The sequence below is a fragment of the Trematomus bernacchii genome, unplaced genomic scaffold (genome assembly GCF_902827165.1).
Source record: "Trematomus bernacchii unplaced genomic scaffold, fTreBer1.1, whole genome shotgun sequence".
Lineage (NCBI taxonomy): Eukaryota > Metazoa > Chordata > Actinopteri > Perciformes > Nototheniidae > Trematomus > Trematomus bernacchii.
The window spans coordinates 12,240,568-12,256,152 of NW_022987689.1; the positions used below are offsets into that span (position 1 = coordinate 12,240,568).

Consider the following 15,585-nt stretch of genomic DNA (forward strand, 5'->3'; position numbering starts at 1 on the left):
GATGATTATTTTCAACAAAAATAGCAAACACAACTAGTGAATAATGATACAAAATAATAAGGCGGCAGTAAACCACTGTTATAATACATATTGTTTTTTATATTGATTTCCTATTATAATTTTTAGACATATTTGAGATATTATTCAAGAAACTATTCAAACATGTTACTGGTTACATGTTACTTACAAAATAATAATTACAATTACAAAATAATTAGAAGTTGAAACCAAAAGTAATTTACGGAAAAAAAAAACACCATCAGTAATCAAGAGAAACAGTAGTCAGTGCACACTTTTTCATAAAAGAATACCATAAAAAGGTATTTATTAGTATCCCCAGTTAGATAACTAGATATCAATTACAAACAAAAAATTGTGTAAAAAACTCAATGAGTATGAAAAAAATACATGACACATCTAGGCTACACATATTGGAGATAAAAATCAAGCTATCACGTAGAGATAATAGGCTTACTGTAGCATCAGTGAAAGCCCAAAAACTGCCTGCTGGCATATGTTGCTGCCGTCTTGGTCTTAGAATGTTCACATGATGACTCATTTATAAACACTGCATTGATAGAATGATTAGGAGACAACATAGTGCTACAGCCTTTATTCATTTAAACACTTAAAAGCATAATACATGTGTTTATTTTTTCATCAAATTGCTTCACATACAAAACATTAGGGAGGTATGTCTACACAGTACGCAAAGTGTTATTAAATCAGTGGTTTTGGAAAATCTCTACACTTATATTCTGGAATTAATTACAAATGACATGATTGACAAGTTAGCTATCTGTTCACCACCCGCGTGTCGGGGTCCACTTGCCCAGCAGACGGCCCTCAGAGTGCACATGGTACACAGGATGCATCACTGCAGTTGCACACGACTGTGAAAACAAACAGAGACAGGGTCAACCCGAGCGAGACAAGAAACGGATAAGGCATTAAACTCTTCACTCATTGAAGTGTACTGACATGGTAGGGGATCAGTGTGAGCAGAGAGCCCAGGGGGAATTTACTGTAGTCCAGCGGCCCTGAGATGGGCTCCACTCGACCGTGCTCCTGGGTCATAGACAACAACCTAGAGGAGATATAACATTTTATATGAATAACTCATCCCATCTTACATTGAACAATTACGAAGAATAAGAAAAAAACTGAGAAAAATCGTGATTCATTTAAGTATATGGGGGCAGCACTTTACAACAGACAAACTATATCAAAACATCAATTTACCAACTTTCACACATCTTGTGCAGTTAAATATAAAGTTTAGTGTATGCAGCACACTGCTCACTACAAACAGATCAATTTTCGCTGCTAAAGATTGAATTGAAACAAATGTTTTAATATAGTTTTGCTGTTATTAAACACAGACCCATTTATTTTTCAATTCATCTAGACCAGGGGTCGGCAACCTTTTTGATATGCAGTGCCATTAAAAAAAAAAAATTGTTATCAGCGTGCCAACGATCGAGAATTATCAACGGGGGGGGGGGGGGGGGTTGAGGAGCTTGACGCTCGTGAACTATCAACAGGAGGGCGGGGGGGCCTCGCTGCGGGGAAGCAGTGTGTGGACCTGTCAGCGCAACTTACATGATGCCGAATTTAACCGTTCTGTGATTCTCCAGAACACACATGTTATGATATTAGGGTCATGCAGAGTGAGATGAGATCGCTGTCCCTTTAAGAGAGAGAGAGAGTGAGCGAGCGTGTGTATGTTTCTGGAAGTGAAACGAGGCAGCAGAAAAACAGAGGTCTGTGATGTATTTTGTGAAACAGAAGAACAGCTAAATAAATGCAACGGCCTCCCAAGAAGAGCTCGCCTCTCTCCAGTCATTTAAGCTAAAGCGGGTTATTGAACCTGAAGCTTGTTGCTTCTGCCCTCCTCGACTACGGTCTGGGAGCCGACAGGAAAGTTCAACACACAGATGGCCAGTCCGCCCCTTTGTAGCATATTATTTCAATGAGAGATGAGCAGATCGCCACTGGGCTTTCAACTAAAGACACAGCCACGCAAAAACTGCGGTATTTGTACAGCTCCTTATGGGTACTGCAATTTGTGAAGTGCTTTCCTCTGTGGTGAAACGATCAGCTCTGCACCACGGAGGAAAGCGGCAGAAAGTCACCTGGAGTTAAACAGAGCGGGGCTGCGCTGAGTGCATGGCTTCCTTCTGCAGGTAACGGGGAGACGCGCTCTGGCGGCGGTCTCGTTCAGGATCCGAAAATACAATTTAAATATTTTGCACACTTATTCCACTTATTCCTAGTGTGCCACTGGTTACGGTGCCGCCTGCCAATGCTGGCACGCATGCCAGGGGTTGCCGACCCCTGATCTAGACTTTTCTCTGTTTTTCGCATGTGAGAAAAAAAAAAACTTGTTTGCACTACACAAGGTTAACACAATGTGTGCTATTGACATATACATGGTCATTTTGTGGCATCCTTCTAAATTAGTATTAAGACTACAGAAAATAGTAGGTAGCTTCACTTGAGGTCTGGGTGTCCTTCAATCACAGCATATCCAGTGGGAAGTTTTCCAGCTCCGTCTAGACTGAGAGCAACAAGCAAAAAAGTGTTTAAAGAATATATGAAAACAATAGATACCCACAACGATGAAATAAAAACAACAGTAATGTAGTAGTGAGATAGAAATATGGTAAATGTATCTGCTTAAAGCGTTGAGCTAAACAAAAAAAGTACAAGCGACACTCGATTGACATATTCAAAAAAGTTCAACAATTATTCTCAATATTTCACCTTTATTCTCAAGATCCGAAGAGAGTATTGCATTATGTAATAGCCATAATGCTCTTCCATACAATTGAGGGGAAATACTTAAAATATATATATGTATTCATCCTTTTCCTAGCAACTTATGTGTGAAGTTTGACATCTTCAAAGTTAAGGTCATCTAAAAATGGAAAACAATATTGATAAAGGTACCTGAGTCCGCACCATCCACAGTCGATCAGGAGTTGGTTCCTGTGAGGACAGTGTCCGATGACTCTCGTCAGAACCTTCACAGCCACTTCCTCCAGAGTACACGAGCCAATCACAGACTGCTGCACGTCTACAACACAGAAAAAGAACATCATCATTTTTCTAGATTCACTAACTTCAATCAGAAAACAGCATAAACAAACTGGTACACTGACTCAAATACATAAATACACACCGTAGAATCCATAGTTCCCAGGATGCACCTCGCTGAGCTTCCCCATGTCTTTTACTGGGTGACTACAGGAAGGGGTGGAGCCAATGCTGGACTTACAGGTGATCCCAGAAGCCTTCAGTCTGAACAAAAGAAGAGAAGATCACAGAATGAATCAGAGCTGGATGATACATCTCAGTGAGCATTACCTTTTTCACAATTCATTTACACAGATAAATCATTTTTACAAATATTGATAAGAGCATCTTTAATATATCAAAGCTGAATTTTGAAATAGGTTGACGTTTTTTTAAGTAGTTGTATAAACCCAGTTTTTGATTTTTTGCAGGGAAAGTAAAGAACCTTTCTTATTATCTAAACTTTATTCTACTTTATTGTACAATCATAAAAAAAGAAAAGAAACTGTACTTCTTAAATACTAAAACTAGTATATGCCAGTGGACAGGTTATATGTATCTAATACCTAATATATATATATCATCATTCCAATAACTTGTATATAGACTCGTACTGCACTATTCCACATCATCACTTTATTTTATAACTATTTTTCTTTTTGTATTGCTCTTGCTCTTATTGTTATTATGTTATTATGTTGCATTGTTGGAGAAGCCTGTGACATAAGATTTTCAACTACATAATTACTCTGTAGCTATGTCAGATTGACAATAAAGAACCTTGAACCTTGAACCTTGAACCTTGACATGTTTGGCCTTTAATTGCATTTTACCATATTTTTTATGCCATACTTTTCCATGAATTGCAGAGTCAGGTCAGTGGTTTCCTGGGCGACGGCCTGAATCTGCTCCACTCCTCTGCAGTTATAGCTGTTCCCACAGTGAGCGTACACTCCTGTTAGCTCCACACCTTTCGTCCCAACGATGGCCTGAGCCAACCTGATCGCCTCAGGCTGCGAGTGCAGGACCCCAGCTACGCAGATGACAAACAGAAGATCAGCTGACACTGACCTACCACATTTCAGCAGTTATTGATGAGCCGTGTCCTGGTTGTTCTGTGTGTTTACCTCTCCCATTACCACAGTCCAGTTTGAGCCAGACGTGCCACAGCCGACCGTCTCTCAGGGGTCTCTTTTTGAGCTCATCCAGAGCATGAGGATGATCCAGTAAAATCTGGAAGAGATCCAGCCTCTCTGAGAGGTCGGCACAGCGCTCCACCTGTCAGCACGCACACACAGACATACGTTAGTGTGAGTGTGAGATGTCAAAGATAATTGGAATCAGAATCAGAAATATTTTATTTATCCCCATGGAGCAAGTGGATCTACTAAAAGTTGCTCCATTTTAGAATACAATAAAATAATAATCTCTTATACATACCTAAATAAATGAAAAAGTGCACATTGTACTAAGATGTAAAACAACAGTGAATAAGTAAATTACGTATTTTGAAATATACAGTACTGTAAACATATTAATAAAGATATTCTTTATAAAGCAAGAACATTGCTTGAAATGTACAGTGTAATACAGTAAGAAAATAAATGCAAAATAAATCAAATGTGTGATTGTAATGTCCTGCATGTTGATATTAAACATAAAATGTATGAGTTGGAAGGCAAAAAGTCCTATCATTCACAATATGTGCTTTCGATGCTCTGACAAGTAAAGTATATTCCCAATCTAATACTTCATACTTTTAGAAAACATACAGTACTCCAGTTAATTTGCAAGATATTAACTTAACCATTTGTGCAAACTGTGACTTTTGTCCATAAAATATATATCATTTTCTATGTTTGTCATTGAATAGGTGTCAGCTGTTTCAGCAATGTTTTAATTATATGTAGATGTAAGCACCTCCCCAATTACCCATGTGTACAGTATAGACATTTCCACACATAGTAGGAATAGGTTTAATTTATAACTTGACAATGGCTCAGTTTACAGTGAATACCGGGACTCTGAAACTGAAACAAGCGACTAAATAGATTGAATTAAAACCTTTTTATCATGTGCTTTTCCAATTGGAGCTGTCAAAATGTCTTCATAGCGTGTTAAGTTATATTACTTTATGTAGTTATGTAGCTATAGTTTGCATTTACAGTACATTCTTAATCAAGGGGATTTGAAGATGCACATTTATTTTTATTTTATTAATTGTTGTCACTTTTCAAATATTTAAAAAACACTACAGTTACTATACAACTGGTCTTTATGAGTGAGTTGAGATGACCTTATCAAAGGGAAGAGAGTATGCATAGAGGATGTCATCAAACCCATGGTCGGCATAGAAACAGGCCTCTGCCAGTGTGGAGACCACGATGCACCTCCGTGATCCACCTGTCATGATGTCAGCACACTCACTGCACATAAACACAGATACACACACACAGCATCCATTACATGTGACTGGTTTGTGTAAATGTACTGTTTAAGTGTGTGTCACTGCGCCTATTATCATACAGGGTTTTATGGGTCTTCATGTGGGGCCGAAGCTGGACCCCCAGATTCTGACAGCGCTCGATCATCCTCTGGGCATTTCTCTTCACTTTGTCCACATCCACCACCAGAGCGGGGGTGCACAGAGAGGAGAGGGCCTTCTCTTTCATACTGGCAGCACTTCAACACACACAAATACACAAAAAGAAGAAACACACACACACACACACCAGATCCTGTGCAATTAAAATCTTATGCAAGACTGGTTTGGTTTCCAATCAGATACTAAGTGACAGTGACACTATTCATAAAACATGCACTGGTATACATATCAGAGAAAGTATACGAGTGCATAGGCACAGAAAGTCATTTAAACGCTCTGTGCTGTTTGCAAATACGTTACGTTGTTATACGTTTAACTGGTGGCGCGGGGAACTCGTGATATTCTATAACGGTATGTGTCAGGGCAGGGCCATAGACTGGTTACTGAATATCGTTCTTAATGTGATACCAACAGTGGCGACTGGTCATTAGGGGCAGGCACAGCCCCACCTAGTGTCAGCAGAAAGTATTAAAAATAATGATTACAAAAAAATAAAAAATAAAAATAAAAATAATAATAATAAATATATAAAATATATGTTAAGATCATGTTTAATCATCTGATTTGTGTGTACATTGCTGTTTTAGTCTGTGTTCTTCTAATTAGTGTCTACAGTGTGCCTATTGATCCGTTTTGAGCCATGTGGGACAAAACCCGTCACACTGTCTAAAGTGAATGGTGACTGTAAAAACTACACTGCGCATGCTCAGAGTATTTTTCTATTTAATGTGTGTGGCAAAGAAATAATGACCATAGGGGCACTGAGCTGCCATCCCCACCATACGTCATCTCACATAATTCAGAACTGATTGGCTGTAAATACGTGTGCCGCGAAAAGTGTAGTGTGTGAAGAGGAGAGAGGTGCAGTGACGCATCCTAAAACCCGGAAGTAAGCTGCGCATGGGTTCCCTCCAAGCCCCCAGGAAGTGCGCCGGACTCAGATGAAAATATTCGTGGTGGCCAAACGGCGGTACTACATTTCCGTTTGGTTGCCAGGCCCGGAAACACTTTTTCCCATTGACTTACATGGGGAAAGAGTGGTCTGTAAATCGTTGGATACTTTTTTTTAAACTAAATAAACTACCCAGTATGAACACTTGTATAGCCCTTATTAAAAACATTCGTTCCTCAAGTTGTAAAAATGTGCTAATAACGTTATTCTGAGAGTTATTTCCCTCTGCATTATGAACATGCATCTAACCCACGGGACCGCGCCGCCCGGCACGTTCATGTTACGTGTTCAGTACATATACATATACTATACTATATGTATATATATATATATATATACTATATACATATGTTCATTTAGAAATAGGCCTATTATATTTACAGCCCTTAATAACATTCATTTTCTGGGCTCAAAGTGTGTCTTGGCCGTTTTCATTGTGATCGCTAAATTCCCCTTGTTTATAATAATCACAGTTCCTTCAACAGGATACTGTAAGGATTCAAAGTGTGATTTTAGCATAGCCTACGAGTGCTTTTGTTTTGAAATCACTTCCGTGAGTTTCGTCTGCGCTCTTATTTTTGTTCTCAGCAGGGGACTTTGACAGAGGATTTCTCAAAAAGTAAAGAGTAAAATTACTTCAATGTATTGTAGTAGTAGGCTAACTAATACAAAGTCAAACAGTATCAATTTCATTAAGAACTAATGGTAAAATTGTCTTTTTATCACTCATCAAAGATAGCAGATAAACATACATTATGTAGGCTACTATGGAGGGGACTCTGACAGAGGATTACTCAAAAAGTACACAGTAAAAGTACTTAATTTCTGGTAGCAGTCAAACTACCGAGTCCAACAGTGTCAGTTTTATTAAGAACTTTTGGTAAAAAACTCTAGAGTATGTTTGTGCCACAAGTGGGACAGAGCTGTCCCACTTGTGGCTTTCTGGCACCATGGTCACCTCAGCCGTCTCTCGAGTTTGATTTTTCAAATCAGCTGCTCTTCATTTTTTCCCCTGCTATATTCAATGAGTGATACAAATATTTTTGTCCACAAGTTCTTAATAAAACTGACACTGTTGGACTCTGTACTAATTTGACTGCTACTGTTACACCACTCAGACCGCAAGGGTATTATAGGTGTAGAAAACTTTCATTTATTAACTTCCACAAGGCACATGTGCAAGATGTCAGCATCTCAAACGATCTCAAAGCACAACACACAGACACACTTCTTCTGTTCATCTCCAGCATAAAACAATGATGAACCATCAGGTGATCTGCCCCCTTGTGGTATAAACATGCATGTGCAGGTAGACAACCTCAACCTTATGGGTGCTACACTACCAGAAATGAAATGAAGTACTTTTACTGTGTACTTTGTGAGTAATCCTCTGTCAGAGTCCCCTCCATAGTAGCCTATCCAGGCCAGTCTCTAAAGAAGTTCCAAGGTGTAAAAATGCTGCTGCCGGAGTACTGACTGGAAGTATTGCTGATATCATGTCTACCATCCTCTTAAAATACTCTGTCCAACAATATCAGTCTCAGGAAGAAATGTTTTTTAACGCTTATTAAAAGAAAAACATGCATTCTTGTACTCGGGAGGGTACAGAGGATTACTGGAAAAGTACACAGTAAGTACTTCATAGTAGCTACTTGTGGGGGTAGTTTCAGTAGTACTGAGTCCAACAGGATCAATCTCACAAAGAACTAATGGCAACAAAAAATAATTCCCTCATCAAACTTAGCAGAAGTGGCTTGATTTTGTTCTCAGCAGGGGACTTTGACAGAGGATTTCTCAAAGTACACAGTAAAATTACTTCAATGTATTGTTAGTAGTAATATCCTTCAGCAAAGTAACACACTGTCACTCTGGTTGCCCTCTTATGATGCTGCTGTCTTTTAATATATAACTATTTCTCAGCCGCTAATTCGTTCCTCGCAGATTCTTCAGTCTCATCAGCCTCATCCTTCTATCAGTCCCAGTCAACGCCTCCAGCACACTTCCAGTGTCTGACTCCATATGATATTGTCCTGATGCTGTAAGGGTGATGCCCCATGATCACAAAATGTGTGCCAAGGACCTCATATTATGTCTGTCATTAATGTTACATCACCCATTATAACAGTTTTCTTTCCTTTTTTCTCTGAATAGTCCTGTCTTTAAGTATAATACAATGTAAAGTCCTTTTCCTGCACCATTTTAAGGCTTCAAAGCCAGCCATTTTTACTGTATGAGTTTGGAGAAATGACACAATCAATGGCCCAGAATTGTACTTTATAAACTATGAATCTTGTGGTGCTTGAAAAAATACACACTGGCTAAGCCGGCCAGGATATATGCCTTTTTTTGGAGCCCTTTTTTGCAATATTTATAAAAATGTCACTAGTTATTTAAACAAACCCCTATCTGAGGATAATACAAGCAACCATAAAACGCCCTTTATCTAGAGAGCCATTGAAGCCCATGAAGAATGTATCCTTCCACAAATCTTTTCATCTGCTGTATTAATAAAGCTGCCACGTGTTTTCAAATTCAAGTTAAGGCACTATCTGTGCAGAACATTACAAATATTCTTAATTTGCAGTATTTTATTTGTAAAAGTGTTCAGAAAGACTGCATCAAATATGCTATATCTATATATCTATATCATATCAATATTGTTATTAACTTCAATCAAAGTCAATTTAAATAGCGGGCAAGACTTTCCAAGGGGTAAATATGCTGCTGCCGGACTACTGACTGGTAGTATTGCTGATATCATGTCTACCATATCCTCTTAAAATACTCTGTCCAACAATATCAGTCTCATGAAGAAAGGTGTTTTAACGCTGATTCAAAATAGCAGAGAAACATGCATTCTTGTTCTCAGGAGGGGACATTGACAGAGGATTACTCAAAAAGTACACAGTAAGTACTTCATAGTACTTGTGGGAGTAGTTATACTACTAGCCTACTGAGTCCAACAGGATCGATCTCACGAAGAACTAATGGCAGAAAAAAGTATAACAAACTCGAGAGACGGCTGAGCTGACCGCAGTGCAGAATCGCTGTATAGTTTAAATCTCCTAACAATGTTGTCCATTTTAGACATAGGCCTATTATATTTACAGCCCTTAATAACATTCATTTTCTGGGCTCAATATGTGTCTTGGCTGTTTTCGTTGTGAAAACAAATGGACCGTAGATACACGGATTGACCGTCCTCATCTGCGCTCTTATTTTGAAAGACAACTTCCGGTAGTAGAATATGAAAAAACAGGGTTTTTTTTTGTTTCTGTTTTCTAGTGATTTTATTTTTTGTTTTGAGAAGTAGAAAATGAAAATCATCCCGTTTTTTAAGTTTAGTAAATCCCTTTTTGACCGTGATAAAGAAAAACGCCTTGTATTTCAATTTTGGTTTTTCAATTTGAAAACGAAAATCAAATATCCAGTCGTTTTTTGTTTTTGAATTTCCATTTGTGAAAAGAAAATCCAATGACCAAAACATACACTGACCGACCCAGTGCCTCACCAGCCATGAACCTCACTGCAGAAGCTTATATATAATCATCTACGTTTTTTGTGCCCCACCACTTTTGTACATATAAAAACGCCACTGGATACCAAGTCCATCTGAGACCTGTGTACACCTTCAGACAGCCTACAAGTGAAGCACACGTAGTTTACTCACAGTTTGAAAGCAGCGTGGAGAAGTCTTCAGCTGTGGAGCTGTGATCCGCCCAGGTTAAATTGTGATACGACTTCTGTTCTGTTGCTATCTACCAGCGATCCTTATCAAAACGGTATTCTGCACTTTGCAGCACTTATCCAGATAAGATGTGACAGTTTACTTGGTTAACTTTCGTTATGCATCGATACAGCGACACAAACCGAATGACGAGGATACTCACATACGTTGAGAACTACAAACACATATATTCATAATTGTTACTCTGCTGTGAACATGTTTTCGTTTCTATCTTAACGTTTATGTTTTTATCTTTGTGGTATTTTTTCTTATATTTTGTATCTATTTCTGTGTAACTTGGTAATATTAATATGAATTCCTTGTTATTGTTGTCTTTCCATCTGTCGGTGATGATTATACTACATAACGAAACACATGGCCTGATTTGTATATTTTATATTTATATTATATAACTTAATGTGTGCACTGGAATACATTTATATGTAGAATGACCTCTTATCAAAACATAATGTGGGCTCGCAGGCTGATAAACTAGGATATCTGATCTCGGTGGGTCTATTGAGGCTTGATACAGACCTCAGTCAGTATACTATTTAAAAGCAAATGCCTACTATAATATGTATATTATATGGCTTAAAGTGTACATAAATTCGCTCACATTATAAATGATGGTTGGGTTGCATTTTTCTGAATCTTTTAACAATGTTAATGTGTGAAATTGAGCTGTGATGAAATAAGATGTCATTGATTCGTGGCTCACTCACAACGCGCAGGACTTTTTGCTGTTGGGACTTGGGTTTGAGTCCAGCATGAACTTTTTAGTTATTTTCATGTCGATAGACACTGAATTATAATTTTGAATAGAGGATTATTGAAGAATAATATTGTTTGCGGAGACCAAAATGAATGACCAAGCAGCATTTTAAAGGAGAGGTGTCATGCTTTTCCGGTTATTACCCGTCCCCTTGTGTGTTATGAAGGTTTTTATGCATGTAAACGGTCTGCAGAGTCACAAACCCTCAAAGTACACCCTGTAGCGAGTAAAACTCTAACACAGAAAATACCTCCCCAAAACGCCTCGTTGGAGATACGTCATTGTCCATTTGATTCTTCCATTTCGTTCCGGGTAAAAATAAAAGGGATGATAGCTCATATATGAGACTTCAAAGATCTTTTATTTTGAAAATCTACATCAGAATGTCCTGATCTTTTCTGAGTGACTAGTTGGTCACTACCCTGGAGTGAAATGAGTCTTTTATACTGGAGAGTTTTTGTTTTATTCTTATCTAAAAACAGAGGGATGATAGCTCATATATGAGACTTCAAAGGTCTTTTATTTTGGAAATCTACATCAGAATGTCCTGATCTTTTCTGAGTGACTAGTTGGGGTGTCCTGCTATCACCCTGGAGTGAAATAAGTATTTGATACTGGAGAGTTTTTGTTTTATTCTTATCTAAAAACAGAGGCATGATAGCTCATATATGAGACTTCAAAGGTATTTTATTTTGAAACTCCTTAAGTTTTACATTCACTCATTTATAATGTGGTAGTTATACGTAGTTTGTTTTAAATAATGATTGATCACATTATATAGTACATATTTCTTAATTTAATATGTTTGGTATGTTTTTTAGGTGTATTTGTTATTGACCGAGTAAGCGCTTTTAATTTGAAGGCAGTTTTTCCAGGACTCTACCGTAATGCATAGGATATTCGCGCACCGCAATATCACGTGCGGGCTGGCTTGACTGCGTTTTCCCAAGTGGAGGCTGGCTTGACCGCAGTGGATATCGGCATCGCAACCACAACCTCACACACTGGTACTGAATGTGCATCAAAGTGTACCTATCCAGCCAAATATACCAAGCGATCGACATGTGTATTTCCTGGTTATTCGACAATGGCTCCTCAAAGTACACGCCCCTGACACATTCCTACAGTTATAGAATATCACGGGTTCCCCGCGCCACCAGTTAAACCGTAACAACGTAACTTGTAATGTATATAAATACATACAGTATGTAAATACATACATTAGGTAAATATGTACATTTACATACATTACAAGTTACGTAACGCATTTGCAAACAGCACAGAGCGTTTAAATTGAACTTTTTGAGAAATGTATCAAATGTTTTTTTTAACGTAGCAAACTTTATTAATCCTCCCATTTATATCAAAGCAGATTTAGCATTGAGCTAGCAATTATCAATATAAATGGCTTACCAATCCGTGTATCCACCGTCCATTTGTTTTTCTTTATTAAACAAGTAAACGGAAGAGCGTCTGAGAGGCCTTTTTGCTTTTTACCTTACTAAATGGTCTAAAGTTCAGACCATAGACCAGGGGTCGGCAACCTTTTTGATATGAAGTGCCATTAAAAAAAAAGATTGTTATCAGCGTGCCAACGATCGAGAATTATCAACGGGGGGGGGTGGGGGTTGAGGAGCTTGACGCTCATGAACTATCAACAGGAGGGCGGGGGGGCCTCGCTGCGGGGAAGCAGTGTGTGGTCCTGGTTTAAACGGCATAATAATAAGGACGATCGTCCGTTCTGTGATTCTCCAGAACACACATATTATGATATTAGGGTCATGCAGAGTGAGATGAGATCGCTGTCCCTTTAAGAGAGAGGGGTGTGGCGTGTGCATGTGTGTGTGTGGATGGTAGAGCGAGAGTGAGCGAGCGTGTGTATGTTTCTGGAAGTGAAACGAGGCAGCAGAAAAACAGGTCTGTGATGTATTTTGTGAAACAGAAGAACAGCTAAATAAATGCAACGGCCTCCCAAGAAGAGCTCGCCTCTCTCCAGTCATTTAAGCTAAAGTGGGTTATTGAACCTGAAGCTTGTTGCTTCTGCCCTCCTCGACTACGGTCTGGGAGCCGACAGGAAAGTTCAACACACAGATGGCCAGTCCGCCCCTTTGTAGCATATTATTTCAATGAGAGATGAGCAGATCGCCACTGGGCTTTCAACTAAAGACACAGCCACGCAAAAACTGCGGCATTTGTAAAGCTCCTTATGGGTACTGCAATTTGTGAAGTGCTTTCCTCTGTGGTGAAACGATCAGCCCTGCACCACGGAGGAAAGCGGCAGAAAGTCACCTGGAGTTAAAGAGAGCGGGGCTGCGCTGCGTGCGGGGAGACGCGCTCTGGCGGCGGTCTCGTTCAGGATCCGAAAATACAATTTAAATATTTTGCACACTTATTCCACTTATTCCTAGGGTGCCACTGGTTACGGTGCCGCGTGCCAATGCTGGCACGCGTGCCAATGCTGGCACGCGTGCCAGGGGTTGCCGACCCCTGCCATAGACTGTATATATAACGTAGGGTCCGTGACGTCACCCATAGGATTCTGCAGAGTTGCCGAGAAGCCCTTAGTAGGCGGAGTCGGCCACTAACGGCTCGACAGTGACGTCTGAGTCTAACTCCCGCCTGCTCCAGCCTGCTCCAAATAAGGGCAAAGAGGCGGAGCCGAGGCGGGACCTTCTGCCTCCAGCTGGGAAGTAGAGATGGCAAATCCGGATCATTTTACGGACTCAGGGTCTTCTGAGTCAGTCATTGAAGAGATCCGGATCATACGAGTCATTTGAGTCATATGAGTCATATGAGTCAGCATGACCAAGACCGTAGAAATCCTATTGGTGAAACCGAAAAGTTGTTGCATTTCACGAGCATATTATTATTCCATATATTTTGAATATATGGATATATATATATATATATATATATATATATATATTACCGGTGCCCCTCAAGGCTGCGTGCTCAGCCCTCTCCTCTACTCCCTGTTCACCCACGACTGCGTGGCCACACACAGCTCCAACACCATCGTGAAGTTTGCTGATGACACGACCGTCATCGGCCAGATCACAGACGATGACGAGACGGCGTACAGAGAGGAGGTCGAAAACCTGACATCTTGGTGCCAGGAGAACAACCTCCATCTCAACATCAGCAAAACAAAGGAGCTGATTGTGGACTACAGGAAGCAGCAGGGAGAGGGACACGCCCCCATCGCCATCAATGGGACTACGGTGGAGAGAGTCAAAAGCTTCAGGTTCCTTGGGGTCCACATCACTGAGGACCTGACATGTTCTCTTCACACCACCACCATCACCAAGAAAGCTCGACAGCGGCTCTTCTTCCTCCGCAGGTTGAGGAGGTTCAAAATGGATTCCAGGATACTCTGCAACTTCTACAGGTGCACGATAGAGAGTATCCTCACTGGCAGCATGACGGCCTGGTACGGCAGCTGCACCGACCTCGATCGTAAGGCTTTACAGAGGGTGGTGAAAACTGCACAGCACATCACCAGGACGGAGCTGCCATCCATGGAGGACCTTTACTCCCAGCGGCTCAGGAAGAAATCACTACGGATTATCAAAGACCCCCATCACCCCAGCCACAAACTGTTCTTTCTGTTGCCGTCTGGCAGACGTTACCGCAGCATCCTGGCAAGGACAAGAAGATTCGGAGACAGTTTCTTTCCGCGGGCAGTGAGACTGTTAAAAAATTGAACTGTTGAAACAACTTCAAACATTCAACTGCTACTCAGTAGTATGTATCTAATACCTAATATATATATATCATTCCAATAACTTGTATATAGACTCATACTGCACTATTCCACATCATAACTTTATTTCATTTTTATAACTATTATTATTTTTGTATTGCTCATGCTCTTATTGTTATTATGTTATGTTATTATGTTGCATTGTTGGAGAAGCCTGTGACATAAGATTTTCAACTGCATAATTACTCTGTAGCTATGTCAGATTGACAATAAAGAACCTTGAACCTTGAACCTTGAACCTTGATATATATATATATATTTGTATATATATATATATATATAATATCTGCATGTATATTTTCTATTTCGACATGTATATTTTATATTTTATATTTTATTTTATTTTTATTTCTATTCTTGTATATTTTGTAGTTTTGTTTTATTGTAAAATGCCTTATGCTGCTGTAACAACAACAATTTCCCAATTTGGGATCAATAAAGTACTATCTATCTATCTATCTATTAAACTGACGTTATATTAACCTCCGCTACACAGTGTATTTTGCTTTAATAAAAAATGTTGATCACAAAAAAAAGGGTTATTTTGCGATTTGGCAAATCTGAGTCTGCTGTTGACTCGTGCATGAGGACGAGTCTGCTGGATCTCTGGATCTGCTGCTATATACGGCTCCGAGTCCGCACGAGTCTGCTCTGCTGTGTGTTGCACACACAGTGAGTCAGGATT

The 15,585-nt window shown here is 39.5% G+C and overlaps 1 protein-coding gene across 2 annotated transcripts; it reads right to left on the reverse strand.

Annotated features, from left to right (window-relative positions):
- Window positions 1-598: 598 nt before the first annotated feature.
- On the reverse strand, window positions 599-12,620 carry zgc:162816 (uncharacterized protein LOC571260 homolog). 2 transcript variants are annotated; one of them, XM_034138245.1, is made up of 10 exons: window positions 12,551-12,620; window positions 5,605-5,760; window positions 5,375-5,504; window positions 4,206-4,356; window positions 3,931-4,111; window positions 3,185-3,303; window positions 2,953-3,079; window positions 2,498-2,560; window positions 982-1,087; window positions 599-893 (listed from the first exon to the last, which is right to left on the reverse strand). In XM_034138245.1, the coding sequence occupies exons 1-10, from the start codon at window positions 12,571-12,573 to the stop codon at window positions 804-806; spliced, it is 1,146 nt and encodes a 381-aa protein (XP_033994136.1). In that variant the 5' UTR covers window positions 12,574-12,620; the 3' UTR covers window positions 599-803. The 2 variants fall into 2 exon arrangements, with proteins under 2 accessions (XP_033994136.1, XP_033994137.1); XM_034138246.1 differs by lacking the exon at window positions 12,551-12,620 and adding an exon at window positions 10,306-10,907.
- Between the last annotated feature and the right edge of the window lie 2,965 nt (window positions 12,621-15,585).

Bases quoted from the DNA above. Each gene is read 5' to 3' on its own strand.
- zgc:162816 (XM_034138245.1), bottom strand. From the start codon at position 12,573: ATGGACGGTGGATACACGGATTG. The intron at 2,561-2,952 runs GTACCTTTATCA...TGTTGCTCTCAG, and splicing joins TGTGGATGGTGCGGACTCAG to TCTAGACGGAGCTGGAAAAC. The intron at 894-981 runs GTCAGTACACTT...TTGTTTTCACAG, and splicing joins TCACACTGATCCCCTACCAT to TCGTGTGCAACTGCAGTGAT.